Source organism: Nerophis lumbriciformis, linkage group LG17 (assembly GCF_033978685.3).
Source record: "Nerophis lumbriciformis linkage group LG17, RoL_Nlum_v2.1, whole genome shotgun sequence".
NCBI lineage: Eukaryota > Metazoa > Chordata > Actinopteri > Syngnathiformes > Syngnathidae > Nerophis > Nerophis lumbriciformis.
Genome location: NC_084564.2, coordinates 41,876,057 through 41,895,989, shown reverse-complemented (window position 1 = coordinate 41,895,989; position 19,933 = coordinate 41,876,057). Strand labels below are relative to the sequence as shown.

The window sequence follows — 19,933 nt, the reverse complement described above, 5'->3', positions numbered from 1 at the left end:
TGCGCTAAAGGAATGTCAAAAAAACAGTCAGATAGGTCAGTCAAACTTTAATAATATATTAAAAACCAGCGTGATGTGGGCGCGCACGGAGTCGTATATCAACATGGACGGAGCTGCGTGAAAAAAGCCACCAGGCCTCTTCGCGTAAACTTACCTTAACCACTCGCTCATCTTTTCTTCATCCATCCCTTCGAGTTAGCTTTTATGATGACGCCGGCTGGAAAGGTCTCTTTTGGCAAGGTCTTCCTTTTGAATATCACCATGGGTGGAAGTTTCTGGCCATTAGCATGGCAAGCTAGAACCACAGTGAAGGACGACTTCTCATTCCCTGTGGTGCGAATATTCACCGTACGTGCTCCCGTTGTATCCACAGTGCGGTTCACAGGAATATCAAAAGTCAGTGGAACCTCGTCCATGTTGATAATGTTCTCTGGCCGGATCTTTTTTTCAGCTATCTTGTTTTTACAATATGCACGGAAAGTAGCCAGCTTTTCTTGAAAGTCTTTAGGCAGTTGCTGTGAAATAGTAATCCGTGTGCGGATGGAGAGATTGCGTCTTTTCATGAACCGGAAACCTGTCGCTTAGTAGGAGCCATTTTGTGGTCTTTACAGATGTAAACACACAAAGGAAATGAAACGTAATATCCGCGCGCTTCTTCTTCTTCTACGCGGGCGGGTGGTTGCTTACAGTAGAAGAAGAAGTGCTTCCTGTTCTATGGGGGCGGGTGCTTACCTTGGTGGTTGCTTGCGTAGAAGAAGAAGCGCTTCCTCTTCTACGGGGAAAAAAGATGGCGGCTGTTTACCGTAGTTGCGAGACCGAAACTTTATGAAAATGAATCTTAATATTAATCCATATATAAAGCGCACCGGGTTATAAGGCGCACTGTCAGCTTTTGAGAAAATTTGTGGTTTTTAGGTGCGCCTTATAGTGCGGAAAATACGGTAATAACAAGTGCACTTTTCTTGGTAGAAAAAAAAGAGACCTTTTTGCTCAATACGTTGAAAAATATTCTTAAATGAAGTATTATCTTGACATAATATGCGCTCGCCACCATCTTTTTTTTTTTCATGCTTGAAATAAGAAATGATGACTTTAAAAAAGTAGTTTTATACTTGTGAGTGTTGATGACACAACAGTTGATATTCTAGTTTCAAGCATGTTTTACTCAATATAGGTCATCACATCTGTAATATCTTACTGAGATCATTTAGGACCAAAACACTTAAAACAAGTAAAACACTCTAACATAAAATCTGCTTAGTGAGAAGAATTATCTTATCAGACAGAAAATAAGCAAATATCACCCTTATTTGACATATTTCATCTTACTTACATTTTACTTTTTGCAGTGCACGCACTGCAAAAAGTCAGTGTTCAGAAACAAGAAAAAAAATGCAAAAATGAGGGGTATTTTATTTGAACTAAGCAAAATTATCTGCCAATAGAACAAGAAAATTTGGCTTGTCAAGACTTTCCAAAACAAGTAAAATTAGCTAACCTCAATGAACCCCAAAATACCTTAAAATAAGTATATTCTCACTAATAACAAGTGCACTACTATATGAGTACGTATTTTCTATTGTTTCATTGAAAATAAAACAGAAAAGTCCATTTGGCTGTCATCTGTTTTAATTATGAGACACAATTGTGTCAAAGTCATGATTTTTTTTTCATGCTTGAAATAAGAAATTAAAAAAGTAGTTTTATACTTGTGAGTGTTGATGACACAGCTTTGCAACACTTGATATTCTAGTTTCAAGCATGTTTTACTCAATATAGGTCATCACATCTGTAATATCTTACTGAGATCATTTAGGACCAAAACGCTTAAAACAAGTAAAACACTCTAACATAAAATCTGCTTAGTGAGAAGAATGATCTTATCAGACAGAAAATAAGCAAATATCACCCTTATTTGACATATTTCATCTTACTTACATTTCACTTTTTGCAGTGCATGCACTGCAAAAAGTCAGTGTTCAGAAACAAGAAAAAAAAAATACAAAAATGAGGGGTATTTTATTTGAACTAAGCAAAATTATCTGCCAATAGAACAAGAAAATTTGGCTTGTCAAGACTTTCCAAAACAAGTAAAATTAGCTAACCTCAATGAACCCCAAAATACCTTAAAATAAGTACCGGTATATTCTCACTAATAAGAAATGCACTACTATATGAGTACATATTTTCTATTGTTTCATTGAAAATAAAACAGCAAAGTCCATTTGGCTGTCATCTGTTTTAATTATGAGACACAATTGTGTCAAAGTCATGATTTTTTTTCATGCTTGAAATAAGAAATTATGACTTTAAAAAAAGTAGTTTTATACTTGTGAGTGTTGATGACACAGCTTTGCAACACTTGATATTCTAGTTTCAAGCATGTTTTACTCAATATAGGTCATCACATCTCAGCAACAAGCTGTAATATCTTACTGAGATCATTTAGGACCAAAACACTTAAAACAAGTAAAACACTCTAACATAAAACCTGCTTAGTGAGAAGAATGATCTTATCAGACATAAAATAAGCAAATATCACTCTTATTTGACATGTTTCATCTCACTTACATTTCACTTTTTGCAGTGCACACACTGCAAAAAGTCAGTGTTCAGAAACAAGAAAAAAAATACAAAAATGAGGGGTATTTTATTTGAACTAAGCAAAATTATCTCCCAGCAGAACAAGAAAATTCGGCTTGTCAAGACTTTCTAAAACAAGTAAAATTAGCTAACCTCAATGAACCCCAAAATACCTTTTAAAATAAGTATATTCTCACTAATAACAAGTGCACTTTTCTTGGTAGAAAAAAAGACCTTTTTGCTCAATACGTTGAAAAATATTCTTAAATGAAGTAAATGCTAGTGCCATTATTTTGACATAAAATGCGCTCGCCATCATCATTTTTTTTCATGCTTGAAATAAGAAATGATTACTTAAAAAAAGTAGTTTTATACTTGTGAGTGTTGATGACACAACAGTTGATATTCTAGTTTCAAGCATGTTTTACTCAATATAGGTCATCACATCTCAGCAACAAGCTGTAATATCTTACTGAGATCATTTAGGACCAAAACACTTAAAACAAGTAAAACACTCTAACATAAAATCTGCTTAGTGAGAAGAATTATCTTATCAGACAGAAAATAAGCAAATATCACCCATATTTGACATATTTAATCTTACTTAGATTTCAGTTTTTGCAGTGCATGCACTGCAAAAAGTCAGTGTTCAGAAACAAGAAAAAAAATACAAAAATGAGGGGTATTTTATTTGAACTAAGCAAAATTATCTGCCAATAGAACAAGAAAATTTTGTCTTGTCAAGACTTTCTAAAACAAGTAAAATTAGCTAACCTCAATGAACCCCAAAATAGCTTAAAATAAGTATATTCTCACTAATAACAAGTGCACTACTATATGAGTACGTATTTTCTATTGTTTCATTGAAAATAAAACAGCAAAGTCCATTTGGCTGTCATCTGTTTTAATTATGAGACACAATTGTGTCAAAGTCATGATTTTTTTATTTCATGCTTGAAATAAGAAATTAAAAAAGTAGTTTTATACTTGTGAGTGTTGATGACACAACACTTGATATTCTAGTTTCAAGCATGTTTTACTCAATATAGGTCATCACATCTCAGCAACAAGCTGTAATATCTTACTGAGATCATTTAGGACCAAAACACTTAAAACAAGTAAAACACTCTAACATAAAATCTGCTTAGTGAGAAGAATGATCTTATCAGACAGAAAATAAGCAAATATCACCCTTATTTGACATGTTTCATCTTACTTAGACTTCACTTTTTGCAGTGTGCAAAGCTGTGTCATCAACACTCACAAGTATAAAACTACTTTTTTAAAGTCATCATTTCTTATTTCAAGCATGAAATAAAAAATATATTTACGAATATTTTTCAACATATTGAGAAAAAAGGTCTCATTTTCCACCAAGAAAAGTGCACTTGTTATTAGTGAGAATATACTTATTTTAAGCTATTCTGGGGTTCATTGAGGTTAGCTAATTTTACTTGTTTTAGAAAGTCTTGACAAGCCAAATGTTCTTGTTCTATTGGAAAATAATTTTGCTTAGTTCAAGTAAAATACCCCTCATTTTTGTATTTTTTTTCCTTGTTTTTGAACACTGACTTTTTGCAGTGTATATTGTACAGCAGGTTTTTACAGCTAAATGTGTTTATATCATTTATATCAAGTGTTGCAAAGCTGTGTCATCAACACTCACAAGTATAAAACTACTTTTTCAAAGTCATCATTTCTTACTTCAAGCATGAAATAAAAAATATATTTAAGAATATTTTCAACATATTGAGAAAAAATGTCTTTTTTTTTTTTCTACCAAGAAAAGTGCACTTGTTATTAGTGAGAATATACTTATTTTAGGGTATTTTTGGGTTCATTTTGATTGATTGAAACTTTTATTAGTAGATTGCACAGTACAGTACATATTCCGTACAATTGACCACTAAATGGTAACACCCCAATAAGTTTTTCAACTTGTTAATCAATTCATGGTACAAATATATACTACCATCATAATACAGTCATCACTAGGGCTGCAGCTAACGATTATTTTTTATATCAATTAATCTATAGATTATTTTTTCGATTAATCGGTTAATCTATAGATTATTTTTTCGATTAATCTATAGATTATTTTTCCTTTTACCGATTTTTTTTTTTTTATTTAAAATGAAGAGGGAAAAATAAATGTAGGCCAGTTTTTTCAAAAGGCATGGCTTTTATTTACAAAAAAAAAAGTATGGCCACTCAGTCAACATTGACAACAACATGACAAAATATTCTGTAACAATGTAAACATTTAAAACTTTTAACATTTAACAAAATTAAAAGTAGCTTATTTGCTTTTTAATGTGCAAATATAAAAGTAAACATCCAGTGCAAATCTTTATATTCTGGAATAGTATAAGCATTTCAAAAGTAAAAGTATTGCTTATTTTGCTTTAAAATGTGCAAAAATAAAGATAAACATCCAATACAAAAAAGTGCAAAACGGAAATATTCTGTAACAAGTGTAAACATTTCAACAAAAGTAAAAGTATTGCTTATTTGCTAAAATGTGCAAAAATAAAGCTAAACATCCAATACAAAAAAGTGTACAGTGTAAACATTTCAACAAAAGTAAAAGTATTGCTTATTTTGCTTAATAACACAACAATGTTAGTATGATTAAAGTGAAAGTTAATTGTTCGTTTGTACATAGTATATGTAACTGTTAATGTTGTAAAAGGTATTTGCACAACTAATTAACGTTAGCGTTTGTGACACGTCTTGTGCCGTGGGGTTCTTTCAGGACCGACAGACTGAACGCCAGACGGCTTTGCCAGGTTTACAATCTTTTAATTTTACACAAAGTCTTTTCTCTTCCAACTGCGCGGATCGCGCACCTGGGCACGATTGCGGTGTCGCTCCCGGCGCGCCCCGCCTCGCCGCTCGCTCGCCGCCGCCGCCTCTCCACAGCGTTAAAGAGGAGCGCGTCTTTGTAAACACTGAACAGGCACGTCAAACGCGCCTCTCAGAGCGAAACGGTGCTTTAGTTTATGAATTTACAACGCAGATACAAATGACACATTCATGTTTTTGTGTAATGATGACAACGTATACGCACGCGGACGATTGACTTGTTGATGGTGATGGCAAGAACGCTGTCGGGGGTTTTCTTTTAAAATGTTCGTTCATAGCCGTTGTGCTGCTATGATAGGTCATTTCCGCTCGACACAGTGTGCATACAACAACATTATTAGGCCGTTTATTGAAATACTCCCACACTTTTGACGACTTGGCGTGCTTTTTTCCCCTCGCTCGCATCGTCTGCTTTGCGCTCCGCCATGACAGTAAAGTAGTGTGACGTAAATATGCGACGCGCCGACGCACAAAAACGGCGTCGACGTATTTACGTAACCGATGACGTCGACTACGTCGACGCGTCGTTTCAGCCTTAGTCATCACACAAGTTAATCATGAGAGTATATACATTGAATTATTTACATTATTTACAATCATTATTTACATTGAAGTTAGCTAATTTGACTTGTTTTGGAAAGTCTTGACAAGCCAAATTTTCTTGTTCTATTGGCAGATAATCTTGCTTAGTTCAAATAAAATACCCCTCATTTTTGTATTTTTTTTTCTTGTTCCTGAACACTGACTTTTTGCAGTGCAACACTTGATATTCTAGTTTCAAGCATGTTTTACTCAATATAGGTCATCACATCTCAGCAACAAGCTGTAATATCTTACTGAGATCATTTAGGACCAAAACCCTTAAAACAAGTAAAACACTCTAACATAAAATCTGCTTAGTGAGAAGAATTATCTTATCAGACAGAAAATAAGCAAATATCACTCTTATTTGACATATTTCATCTTACTTACATTTCACTTTTTGCAGTGTGATGGGTCATGTCAGAGTCGCACCAAAATGGTGTTTTGGAAAATAATGTCGGTGGGATTAAAAATGGTAACAGTTTTTTGCTGTGGGTAGTTTCTGGTGAACATTCAGTGTGTATTCTTAACTGTGGTTTGCTGGTTGCTTACAAGTGTCTTGTGGGAGTGTGTGCTCAGGATGGTTATATTTTCACCTCTTGTCTGTGACATTTCACCCTTTGTGACTGCATGTTGGAAGAGGATTAGGCTCTTTCTCCAAGGTCACTTTTGCAAGCCTCTGACTAAAGTGAAGCCGTCTATTTTCTGCACTGGCCAGAGCACGATGACATTGGGGGGGGGGATTTTTCTCCTCTGCAAACTTATTTTTTATTTTTATACTTAAAAGGAAGATGTGATCAAGAGGATTTTTTTCTTAGTACACATTATTTTTTTCACTACGTGTAGGTTGACTTTTCAGCTTAGTCCATGTCATGATACACCATATATATGTGGATATGTTTAGTCCATGTCACCATACACCATATATATGTGGATATGTTTAGTCCATGTCACCATACACCATATATATGTGGATATGTTTAGTCCATGTCACCATACACCATATATATGTGGATATGTTTAGTCCATGTCACCATACACCATATATATGTGGATATGTTTAGTCCATGTCACCATACACCATATATATGTGGATATGTTTAGTCCATGTCACCATACACCATATATATGTGGATATGTTTAGTCCATGTCACCATACACCATATATATGTGGATATGTTTAGTCCATGTCACCATACACCATATATATGTGGATATGTTTAGTCCATGTCACCATACATCATATATATGTGGATATTTTGCCTTAGCCTTGAATGAACACTTGATGCATATAATGACAGCAGTATGATGATTCTGTGTGTCTACATTAAAACATTCTTCTTCATACTGCATTAATATATGCTACTTTTATACATTCATGCAGAGAGGGAAATCACAAGTAAAAGTGTATTTATTAAAGAGTTATTAAGCAGTGGCACAAACATTCATGTCATTTCCAAAACAGAAAGTGCAAGATTGTCAGAGACATTTTAAAACAAGCTATTAGTGCACTTTTGTGCATGATGTCACTAAGATGACATATCAAATTAAAGTGCACTTTTTGTACAGAACGCCACTACAATAGTTTAAAACAAATAAAGTGCACTTTTGTGCATGATGTCACACAAGATATTTCAATAAGTGTCAAATAAAAATGAGCTGCATAATAGGAAATCAAATAGTGTATGTCCTTCACTATGTGGTAGGTTCCTGCGAACGTTATCTCCTTCTGTTGTTGACTACTTTTTTTATACGGTGTGGATGTGGAAATGGTTGCCTCTGCATTTTGTGGGTGTGGCACCGAACGGAGATGTTGACATGCGGAGTTTCAAACACGCTTCATTCTCTAGCGGGTGACTTTTCAAATGATGCTACACATTAGCAGTAATGCTACTTTTTGTAGCAACGCATTTGCCCCACATCTGACAAATTACGGTTGTCTGTTCAACATCTTCCCGCTTGAAGCCAAACCACCGCCAGACGATGGACCCCCTGCTGTTTTTCTTGGGAATTAATTCTTCCTTCATTTGTTACCAGATTCGCACCTTCTCTCTCTCGTATTACCACTCGCACCACAGCTAACGTTACCCATGTTGCTACCTCTCTGCTCCGCGAGGGCGTATACTTATGTGGCGTATGTAAGAAGGTGCGTTTGTTTTATGTCTCTGTGAGAAGGAGAGACAAGAAAGAGTGAGAAGAGCCTGTAGTGTAATGCCTGCAGCTAAAAGCAACTGCGTGAGAACGTATACTCCAATATCACCATATAGTCATTTCCTATATCGCACAGAGACAAACCCGCGATATATCGAGTATATCCATATATCGCCCAGCCCTAATGTACTCACATTATTTTTTGATCAATCCTCATACACAAATCCATCAAAGTCCTCATCTGCTGTGTCCGAAGTGAACAGCTGGGCAAGTTCTCCATCAAACACGGCAGATTCCCTCTACTCGTTTTCAAAGTCAGTCTCTTTGCCGTGGGGCTCCTCGGAAAAAGTCAAAGCCGACTTCTCCTGCCCTGTTGTGCGTATGGATTGGCTACCGTGCTGGTCCCCTTCTTCGTCACAGGGGGCTTCACCGGGATGTCCAATGTGAGCGGCACCTCATCCATGTTGGTGATGTGTTTGTCGGCAATTTTTTTAATTTATAACGCACATAGCAGCACTATATGCTCACTGAGGGCGTGCCTTTAGCGTCCTCTCTCACCTGAAATCTTCACTTTTTAACGTCCACATGCTGTCCTCAGTCACGTCCGCCTTTCCTCCATATAAACAGCGTGTCGGCCCAGTCACATAACATCTACAGCTTTTGGAACTCAGTGCACACACAACAACCTATCTGGATTCCATAAGAGATTCGATAAGGAATCGGTTCGATAAGCGGATTCGATAATGGGCTCGAACTCGATAATTCCTAAACGAACATCATCCCTAGTGTTGTCAGGGAGCTAGTTATTCAAGGCTGTCATTTCTCAAAAGATTGTATGTTTTTTTTATAGTCAAACAGACCAGAGCTGGGCAAATATTTTGAGTCGGGGGGGCCATATTGAGAGAAAAAAATGTGTTTGGGGGGGCCAATGTGTATGTGTGTATAAATGATATGTACACATTTAGCTGTAAAAATCTGCTGTACAGTATGTGTGTTTGGCAGAGGTAGGTAGAGTAGCCAGAAATTGTACTCAAGTAAGAGTACTGTTACTTTAGAGATTTATTACTCAAGTAAAAGTAATGAGTAGTCACCCAAATATTTACTTGAGTAAAAGTAAAAAGTATGTTGTGAAAAAACTACTCAAGTACTGAGTAACTGATGAGCAACATACACACACATATCATATATATATATATATATATATATATATATATATATATATATATATATATATATATATATATATACACATACATTGATATATACAGTATATCATTTATATTTATTTATTTTGCCGTTTTTGTTTACATGTTAAAGGTGTTTTAATGAATATACATGCATGTTTAACACATATAGATTCCTTTCTTTCATGTTGACAAGAATATAAGTTGGTGTATTACCTGATTCTGATGACTTGCATTGATTGTAATCAGACAGTAGTGATGATAACGTCCGCATTTTCGAATGGAGGAGAAAAAAAGTTCCTCCTTTCTGTCTAATACCACATGAAAGTGGTTGGTTTTTGGTATCTTATTTGTCCAGCTTCCATATTCGTTTTCACACACTTTACAAGAAATACATTGGCGGCAAATTCCGTAGCTTGCTAGCTTGTTTGCGCTGGCTTTCGGAGACTCTTATTTTGAAAGCGCAGGCGCGATGGAGCGGCACTTTTATTGTGAAGACAGGAACTGTGCAGTCAGTCTTTAGGCTTGTGACGGGATGTACGGTTGAAATAAAAAAGTGTCTTTTTTCCTTCACACTTTTGATTGATTGATTGAAACTTTTATTACTAGATTGCACAGTACAGTACATATTCCGTACAATTGACCACTAAATGGTAACACCCCAATAAGTTTTTCAACTTGTTTAAGTCAGGTCATGTGACTGCCTGGCTCTGTTTGATTGGTCCAACGTCACCAGTGACTGCATCTGATTGGTGGAACGGGGTCAAACGTCACTAGTGACTGTATTTTATTGGTGGAACGGAGTGAAACGTCACCAGTAAGGCAGGCACTTTGAAGGTCTGTCTGACAGACCAAAACAAACAAAGCGTGCATTAACAGATCGATAAAAATTAGTAGCGAGTAGCGAGCTGAATGTAGATAAAAGTAGCGGAGTAAAAGTAGCGTTTCTTCCCTATAAATATACTCAAGTAAAAGTAAAAGTAAGTTGCATTAAAACTACTCTTAGAAGTACAATTTATCCCAAAAGTTACTCAAGTAGATGTAACGGCGTAAATGTAGCGCGTTACTACCCACCTCTGGTGTTTGGGTCCCTTTTTTTCCAGGAAATTTTCATACCAAAAGTCACAATGTCTGATAGAATTCTAAAAACGTAATGACAGACCACCTCAAAAAAAAGGGAATGGAATTTAACAGTTTTTTTACTGAATGGGACACCCAAAATGTACATTAAAATAAAGAAAGTGGGATTTAAAATATTAACTATAAACAATAAAACACTGAATATTAACAACATATGAACATCTTTTACTTCTCAGACCAGCTCCACGATAGTTGTGTATCATTTACAATCAAGCAAAACACAACAGAAACGTAACAAACAGCAAAATATGAATGCAAAGTGTAATAAACACCTACAATATGATATATTACGTAAAAATCTGCTTCCTCATCTGTTGCTGACACATGGGTTTGGTTGGGGCTGGCTGCTCTGAAAATAAGCCCCGCCCACTAGGGATGTCCCGATCCGATATTTGGATCGGATCGGCCGCCGATATTTGCCAAAAAATGCGTATCGGCAAGGCATGGGAAAATGCCGATCCAGATCCAGTTTAAAAAAATTCCGGTCCGTGTTTTCCAACGCACCGATTTATATAATACATTCCACTTTTCTGCTGCTCCCTAATTTTCGTTCCGCATTTTCCAGCACACCTTCAACACATCCACAGGTCTGTGGATTCTCACGCAGTTGCTTTTAGCTGCTGGCATTACACGACAGGCTCTTCTCACTCTTTCCTGCGTCTCCCTCTCACAGACAGCAAGCGCACCTTCTTACACACGTCACATACTGTCACGTCAAACGTCACATACTGTCACGTCATACGTCACATACTGTCACGTCATACGTCACATACTGTCACGTCATACGTCACATACTGTCACGTCATACGTCACATACTGTCACGTCATACGTCACATACTGTCACGTCATACGTCACATACTGTCACGTCATACGTCACATACTGTCACATCATACGTCACATACTGTCACGTCATACGTCACATACTGTCACGTCATACGTCACATACTGTCACGTCATACGTCACATACGTATACGCCCTCGCACAGCAGAGAGGTAGCAGCATGGCTAACGTTAGCTGTGATGCTAGCGCAGCCGTGTGACCAACGCTCCCTCCAAGGTGCGCGCCTGCGCAATTACGCACTGCTCAAACGTCCTCTGCGCATAGCAATTATATGCCACGCACAAAATCAAATAAAATTAAAGCTGCAAGCAGCGTTGTTCGGGCCCGCGTATTTGGCAGGTGCTAGTCCTAAGTGTCCCAATACTTTTGTCTACTTTTAGTCTGAAGTGTCCCAAGACTTTTGTCTAGTGTACCTACCTTGTCTGCATTGTGTGGGCACGTTGGTGCTTCCTGCTTTTGAGCAGCCATCTTAAAAAAACAGCACCGCAGGAGCATCAGTGCAGCGTGTCTTTGAAGGGTCATAAAATCCAAACCGGAGCAGGTATCACAACTCTTTCACCAACCTTTAATCAGAAGGGTTCAATCTCTCTCCTGTGTTAGTTTGAAGCCGAAACAACAAACGCGCTCAGAGGAGATAATGTTTGAAGAAAGGGGACGGGTTTTTACAAAAATGTTGTATTGAAGGGGGAATAGTAAACTTCCTGTGGATTATTGCTGGGGGTTGTCAATTTATGAAATGTAGGTCTAAGTGAGACCTACATAGAGGTTTTTGTTTCATGTCTCTTTGACTTTCCCAGTGGGAGTTACAGGCAGTTTTGTAATTTTTTTCTTCCGAGGAGCAGTTTTTTCTCCGTTTTATTCAAAAAATTCTGTAGAGCGCAATTTTTGAATTTGGGGTTAGGTTTTTTTATTAGATAACAGTTTTTGCCAGTCCTGATGTGTGCGTTCAGTTTGGTGAGTTTTGAAGCATGTTAAGGGGGTCAAATTACAGCTCAAAGAGGCAAAAGTGACCGATTTTACTAAAATTTAGTGTTGAAGGGGGAATAGCAAACTTCCTGTAGAATTTAGCCCGAGAAACTAAATTAATAAAATTTAAGTCTAAGTGAGACCTACATAGAGGTTTTTGTTTCATGTCTGTACGACATTCGTACGGGGAGTTAGAACAAGTTTACTTGGTAGGGGGCGCTAGAGCGCAATTTTGAGTTTTGGGGTTTGGTATTTTTACCAAAGAGTTTTGTTCGAGTTTTTTTATGTGTGCGTCAAATTTGGTGAGTTTTGAAGCATGTTAAGGGGGTGAAAGTAGTGCGCAAAGCTGCGGAACAATAAGAAAGAATAATAATAATAATAATAAAACCTTAGAAATTCAATAGGTCCTTATGTCCCATTGCATAAGGACTCCCTGTGGGAGTCCTTTTGCAATGGGCCATGGCGGGCCCTAAAAATAAGCGCATAACAATTTTCGACACACGGACACGACAAAGAAAACAGTTTTCGTCATCATTGTTCAAATATTGTAACGTCTGTCGAGACGCTTATCTCCATTCGGTGCCACACGTCCACACCATCAAAATGCCGAGGCGAACATTTCCAGATCAACGCCGTATGAAAAAAATAGTGATTTTTTTAGTTTTGATTTCCTTCTCTGCATGAAAGTTTAAAAGTAGCATATATTAATGCAGTATGAAGAAGAATGTTTTAATGTAGACATGCAAGCCTTGAAAGAACATTTTGAAAATCAAGACTACATTTCCTGCAAATGGGTGCATTTCTACCCTATATTTTAACTTTAGATTTATTCTCATATCAAACTCTTTTGGCTGTCTTTTTGACACTTACATCCGGCGCCCCCCTCCACACCCTGGATTATAAATAATGTAAATAATTCAATGTGATTATCTTGTGTGATGACTGTATTATGATGATAGTATATATCTGATAGTATATATCTGTATCATGAATCAATTTAAGTGGACCCCGACTTAAACAAGTGTAAAAACTTATTGGGGTGTTACCATTTAGTGGTCAATTGTACGGAATATGTACTTCACTGTGCAACCTACTAATAAAAGTCTCAATCAATCAATCAAAACACATAGAATCATCATACTGCTGTGATTATATGCATCAAGTGTTCATTCAAGGCTAAGGCAAAATATCGAGATATATATTGTGTATCGCAATATGGCCTTAAAATATCGCAATATTAAAAAAAGGCCATATCGCCCAGCCCTAGTTCAATGATGCCCTTTCTGTTTGTCATGTATAATTTTGTCTATTTTGTGTTTATCCTTGAATAAACAGGTCAGTTTCTTGTTACCAACCATTGTGTATTATTCAAACTCCCCTAATTCAGCTGGCTAGTTGTTGTCAAGAGTACTAAAACCCTTTTCAACATGATTCTGACAACTAAGTAGGCTAAATAACTTTAAACTTTAATACATGCTCGGATAGGCCAGTATCTGTATCGGTCAGTATCGGTATCGGATCGGAATTGCAAAAACAATATCGGTATCGGATCGGAAGTGCAAAAACCTGGATCGGGACATCCCTACCGCCCACTCTGCTTTGTTCCTGGTCTGAGCTGCTGTGACCTAGATTACCGTAAAAACTCCTATAACACCCAACAGCGCAGATTTCAACCATTGAATTACTTTCTGTAGTTCAAAACTTACGGTCATTTGAAAACATCACTGCACATCATAATGGAAAATACAGTTTTGATGTTAAAGGTCTAAAAAAAATGATGTAGAACGTCCAGCGAACCGGATTGAAAATCATAACGGGCCACCTTTTGCCCAGGTCTGTTTTAGACTAAAGCCTGACGAGCTGCAAGAGGTCAGGCTAAAACTAAATATGTTTTAATCTCATTCTTTCACACTGATATTAGGGATGTCCCGATCCAGGTTTTTGCACTTCCGATCCGATACCGATATTGTTTTTGCATTTCCGATCCGATACCGATACTGGCCTATCCGAGCATGTATTAAAGTTTAAAGTTATTTAGCCTACTTAGTTGTCAGAATCATGTTGAAAAGGGTTTTAGTACTCTTGATAACAACTAGCCAGCTGAATTAGGGGAGTTTGAATAATACACAATGGTTGGTAACAAGAAACTGACCTGTTTATTCAAGGATAAACACAAAATAGACAAAATTATACATGACAAACAGAAATGGCATCATTGAACTAGGGCTGGGGGATATGGCCTTTTTTTAATATTGCCATATTTTAAGGCCATATTGTGATACACGATATATATCTCGATATTTTGCCTTAGCCTTGAATGAACACTTGATGCATATAATCACAGCAGTATGATGATTCTATGTGTTTTGATTGATTGATTGAGACTTTTATTAGTAGGTTGCACAGTGAAGTACATATTCCGTACAATTGACCACTAAATGGTAACACCCCAATAAGTTTTTCAACTTGTTTAAGTCGGGGTCCACTTAAATTGATTCATGATACAGATATATACTATCAGATATATACTATCATCATAATACAGTCATCACACAAGATAATCACATTGAATTATTGACATTATTTATAATCCAGGGTCTGGAGGGGGGCGCCGGATGTAAGTGTCAAAAAGACAGCCAAAAGAGTTTGATATGAGAATAAATCTAAAGTTAAAATATAGGGTAGAAATGCACCCATTTGCAGGAAATGTAGTCTTGATTTTCAAAATGTTCTTTCAAGGCTTGCAAGTCTACATTAAAACATTCTTCTTCATACTGCATTAATATATGCTACTTTTAAACTTTCATGCAGAGAAGGAAATCACAACTAAAAAAATCACTATTTTTTTCATACGGTGTTGATCTGGAAATGTTTGCCTCGGCATTTTGATGGTGTGGACGTGTGGCACCGAATGGAGATAAGCGTCTCGACAGACGTCACAATATTTGAACAATGATGACGAAAACTGTTTTCTCTGTCGTGTCCGTGTGTCGAAAATTGTTATGCGCTTATTTTTTTATTTGATTTTGTGCGTGGCATAGATTTGCCGTGCGCAGAGGACGCTTGAGCAGGCGCGCACCTTAGCGGCTGCGCTAGCATCACAGCTAACGTTAGCCATGCCGCTACCTCGCTCTCTGCTGGGAGAGGACGTATACGTATGTGACGTATGACGTGACAGTATGTGACGTGTGTAAGAAGGTGCGCTTGCTGTCTGTGAGAGGGAGACACAGGAAAGAGTGAGAAGAGCCTGTCGTGTAATGCCAGCAGCTAAAAGCAACTGCGTGAGAATTGTGGATGTGTTGAAGGTGTGCTGGAAAATGCGGAACGGTAATTACAGAGCAGCAGAAAAGTGGAATGTATTATTTAAATAGGTGCGCTGGAAAACACGGACCGGAGTTTTTTTTAAACTGGATCTGGATCGGCATTTTCCCATGCCTTGGCGATACGCAATTTTTGGCAAATATCGGCAGCCGATCCGATCCAAATATCGGATCGGGACATCCCTAACTGATATGCATAAAAAGTTGTTCCACAATGAATTATTTCTAAATGGAAAAATAAATGATCCTTGGGGTTATGTAAATAAGCAATTGTCATAATTCCAAACAATATAGAGTTTTAAAAAAACTGTCAATGCCTTGACATGCTTGTGTTTTCATTTCCGGGGCACAGGGTGAGGTGGAGCAAATCGCCATGATGAAGTCCAAAGGTCAGACGGAGCACGATGAGGGAATGCTGGAGTACCTGGAGGACATTATTGGCTCCTGTCGCCTCAAGGAGCCCATCCACATCCTGTCCCGCAGAATTGAACTGCTTAATGAACAAAGAGGCGAGAAGGTGACTTGTACACTCATTTCTTTCTCCTGTGTCCTCCTGACTTTTTCTGTGCGGTAGTTTTGCTATTTATTTAACTATTTTTTAAATTGGTACCAGTACAAAAACAGACTACCGTATTTTTCGGATTATAAATCGCTCCGGAGTATAAATCGCACTGGTCGAAAATGCATAATAAAGAAGGAAAAAAACATATATGTCGCATTTTTTGAGGAATTTTTTTTTATCCAACACCAAGAATAGACATTTGAAAGGCAATTTAAATTAAATAAAGAATAGTGAACAACAGGCTGAATAAGTGTACGTTATATGTAAGGCTGCAGCTAACGATTATTTTTCTATCGATTAATCTATAGATTATTTTTTTCGATTAATCGGTTAATCTATAGATAATTTTTTCGATTAATCTATAGATTATTTTTCCTTTTACCGATTATTTTTTTTATTTAAAATGAAGATGAAAAAATAAATGTAGGCCAGTTTTTTCAAAAGGCATGGCTTTTATTTACAAAAAAGAAAGTATGGCCACTCAGTCAACATTGACAACAACATGACAAAATATTCTGTAACAATGTAAACATTTAACAAAATTAAAAGTAGCTTATTTGCTTTTAATCTGCAAATATAAAAGTAAACATCCAGTGCAAATCTTAATATTCTGCAATAGTATAAGCATTTCAAAAGTAAAAGTATTGCTTATTTTGCTTTAAAATGTGCAAAAATAAAGATAAACATCCAATTCAAAAAAGTGCAAAACGGAAATATTCTGTAACAGTGTAAACATTTCAACAAAAGTAAAAGTATTGCTTATTTGCTAAAATGTGCAAAAATAAAGATAAACATCCAATACAAAAAAGTGCAAAACTAAATATTCTGTAACAACAGTGTAAACATTTCAACAAAAGTAAAACTTTTGCTTATTTTGCTTAATAACACAACAATGATAGTATAATTAAAGTGGAAGTTAATTGTTCGTTTGTACATAGTATACGTAATTGTTAATGTTGTAAAAGGTATTTGCACAACTAATTAACGTTAGCGTTAAAGAGGAGCACGTCTTTGTAAACACTGAACAGGCACGCCAAACGCTCCTCTCAGAGCGAAACGGTGCTTTAGTTTATGAATTTACAACGCAGGTACAAATGACACATTCATGTTTTTGTGTAATGATGACAACGTATACTCACGCGGACGATTGACTAGTTGATGGTGATGGCAAGAACGCTGCCGTTGTGCTGCTATGATAGGCCATTTCCGCTCGACACAGTGTGCATACAACAACATTATTAGCAGAGGTGGGTAGAGTAGCCAGAAATTGTACTCAAGTAAGAGTACTGTTACTTTAGAGATTTATTACTCAAGTAAAAGTAAGGAGTAGTCACCCAAATATTTACTTGAGTAAAAGTAAAAAGTATGTTGTGAAAAAACTACTCAAGTACTGAGTAACATACACACACATATCATATATATATATATGTGTATATATACACACACACACACACACACACACACACACACACACACACACACATATATATATATATATACATACATACATTGATATATACAGTATATAATTTATATTTATTTATTTTGCCGTTTTTGTTTACATGTTAAAGGTGTTTTAATAATTATACATGCATGTTTAACACATATAGATTCCTTTCTTTCATGAAGACAAGAATATAAGTTGGTGTATTACCTGATTCTGATGACTTGCATTGATTGTAATCAGGAAGTAGTGCTGGTAACGTCCACGTTTTCAAATGGAGGAGAAAAAAAGTTCCTCCTTTCTGTCTAATACCACATGAAAGTGGTTGTTATTTGGCATCTTATTTGTCCACCTTCCATATTCGTTTTTATACCCTTTACAAGAAATACATTGGCGGCAAACTCCGTAGCTTGCTAGCTTGTTTGCGCTGGCTTTCGGAGATTCTTATTTTGAAAGCGCAGGCGCGATGGAGCGGCACTTTTATTGTGAAGACAGGAACTGTGCAGTCAGTCTTTACGGTTGAAATAAAAAAAGGGTCTTTTTTCCTTCACACTTTTGATTGATTGATTGGAACTTTTATTAGTAGATTGCACAGTACAGTACATATTCCGTACAATTGACCACTAAATGGTAACACCCGAAGTTAGCTCGGAGCCAGTCAGGTCATGTGACCCCTGGCTCTGTTTGATTGGTCCAACGTCACCAGTGACTGCATCTGATTGGTGGAACGAAGTGAAACGTCACCAGTAAGGCAGGCACGATGAAGGTTTGTCTGACAGACCAAAACAAACAAAGTGTGCATTAACAGATCGATAAAAATTAGTAGCGAGCTGAATGTAGATAAAAGTAGCGTTTCTTCTTAGGCCGTTTATTGAAATAGTCCCACACTTTTGACGACTTTTGGCGTGCTTTTTTCCCCTCGCTCGCACCGCTCGCATCGTCTGCTTTGCGCTCCGCCATGACGGTAGTGTGACGTAAATATGCGACGCGTCGACGAACAAAAACGTCCTCGAAGTATTTACGTAACCGATGACGTCGACTACGTCGACGCGTCGTTTCAGCCCTAGTTATATGAAGCATAAATAACAGTTGACGTGTGTGTGTGTGACGATTGCTGATACACGCCAAGTCTCTTACGTTAATGAGATAAATAATATTTGATATTTTACGGTAACGTGTTAATAATTTCACACACAAAATCGCTCCAGAGTATAAGTCGCACCCCCGGTCAAACTATGAAAAAAACTGCGACTTATACCGTATTTTTCGGAGTATAAGTCGCACCGGCCGAAAATGCATAATAAAGAAGGAAAAAAACATATAAGTCGCACTGGAGTATAAGTCACATTTTTTGGGGAAATGTATTTGATAAAAGCCAACACCAAGAATAGACATTTGAAAGGCAATTTAAAATAAATGAAGAATAGTGAACAACAGGCTGAATAAGTGTACGTTATATGAGGCATAAATAACCAACTGGTATGTTAACGTAACATATTATGGTAAGAGTCATTCAAATAACTATAACATATAGAACATGCTATACAATCTGTCACTCCTAATCGCTAAATCTCATGAAATTTTATACGTCTAGTCCAGGGGTCGGCAACCTTTACCAGTCAGAGCCATTTTGACCAGTTTCACAAATTATAGAAAACAATGGGAGCCGCAAAAATATTTTGAAATTTTAAATGAAATAACACTGCATACGATTTTGTTTTTTTGCTTTGTGCTATGCATAAACCAGGGGTCAGACACGCTGCCCACACCTTTATGTGGAATTTGAAAACTGGTGCGGCACGTATGTTTTAAATGAATGGCGCTTGTCTGCGTCATGCGTGCCGTGATGGTACAGCATATAACACCCACTACAGCCAGCGTGCCTGATCAGTCACACGTTGTATGGGGCTTCCGCTTGCTCACGGAGGTGACAGCAAGGCATACTTGCTCAACAACCACACAGGTCACACTGACGGTGGCGGTATAAAAAAAAAACTTTAACACTCTTGCCAATAATGCGCCACACTGTGAACCCACACCAAACAAGAATGACAAACACATTTCGGGAGAACATCTGCATCGTAACACAACATAAACACAACAGGACAAATACCCAGAATCCCATGCAGCCCTAACTCTTCCGGGGGGTTGATGTGTGAGGGAGCAGGGTTGGGGTGGGGGCGGGGTTTGGTGGTAGCAGGGGTGTATAATGTAGCCCGGAAGAGTCAGGGCTGCATTGGATTCTGGGTGTTGGTTCTGTTGTGTTTATGTTGTGTTAAGGTGCAGATGTTC

General features: G+C 37.2%; 1 protein-coding gene across 2 annotated transcripts in view; it reads left to right on the top strand.

The window, feature by feature from the left end:
- Nucleotides 1-19,933, top strand: part of smc4 (structural maintenance of chromosomes 4) — a 110,362-nt gene that overhangs the window by 14,458 nt on the left and 75,971 nt on the right. For both annotated transcript variants that reach the window (XM_061973235.2, XM_061973234.2), the window contains one exon: nt 15,988-16,152. In XM_061973235.2, the coding sequence (XP_061829219.1) occupies nt 15,988-16,152 (165 nt within the window). The remainder of the gene's footprint in view (nt 1-15,987; nt 16,153-19,933) is intronic.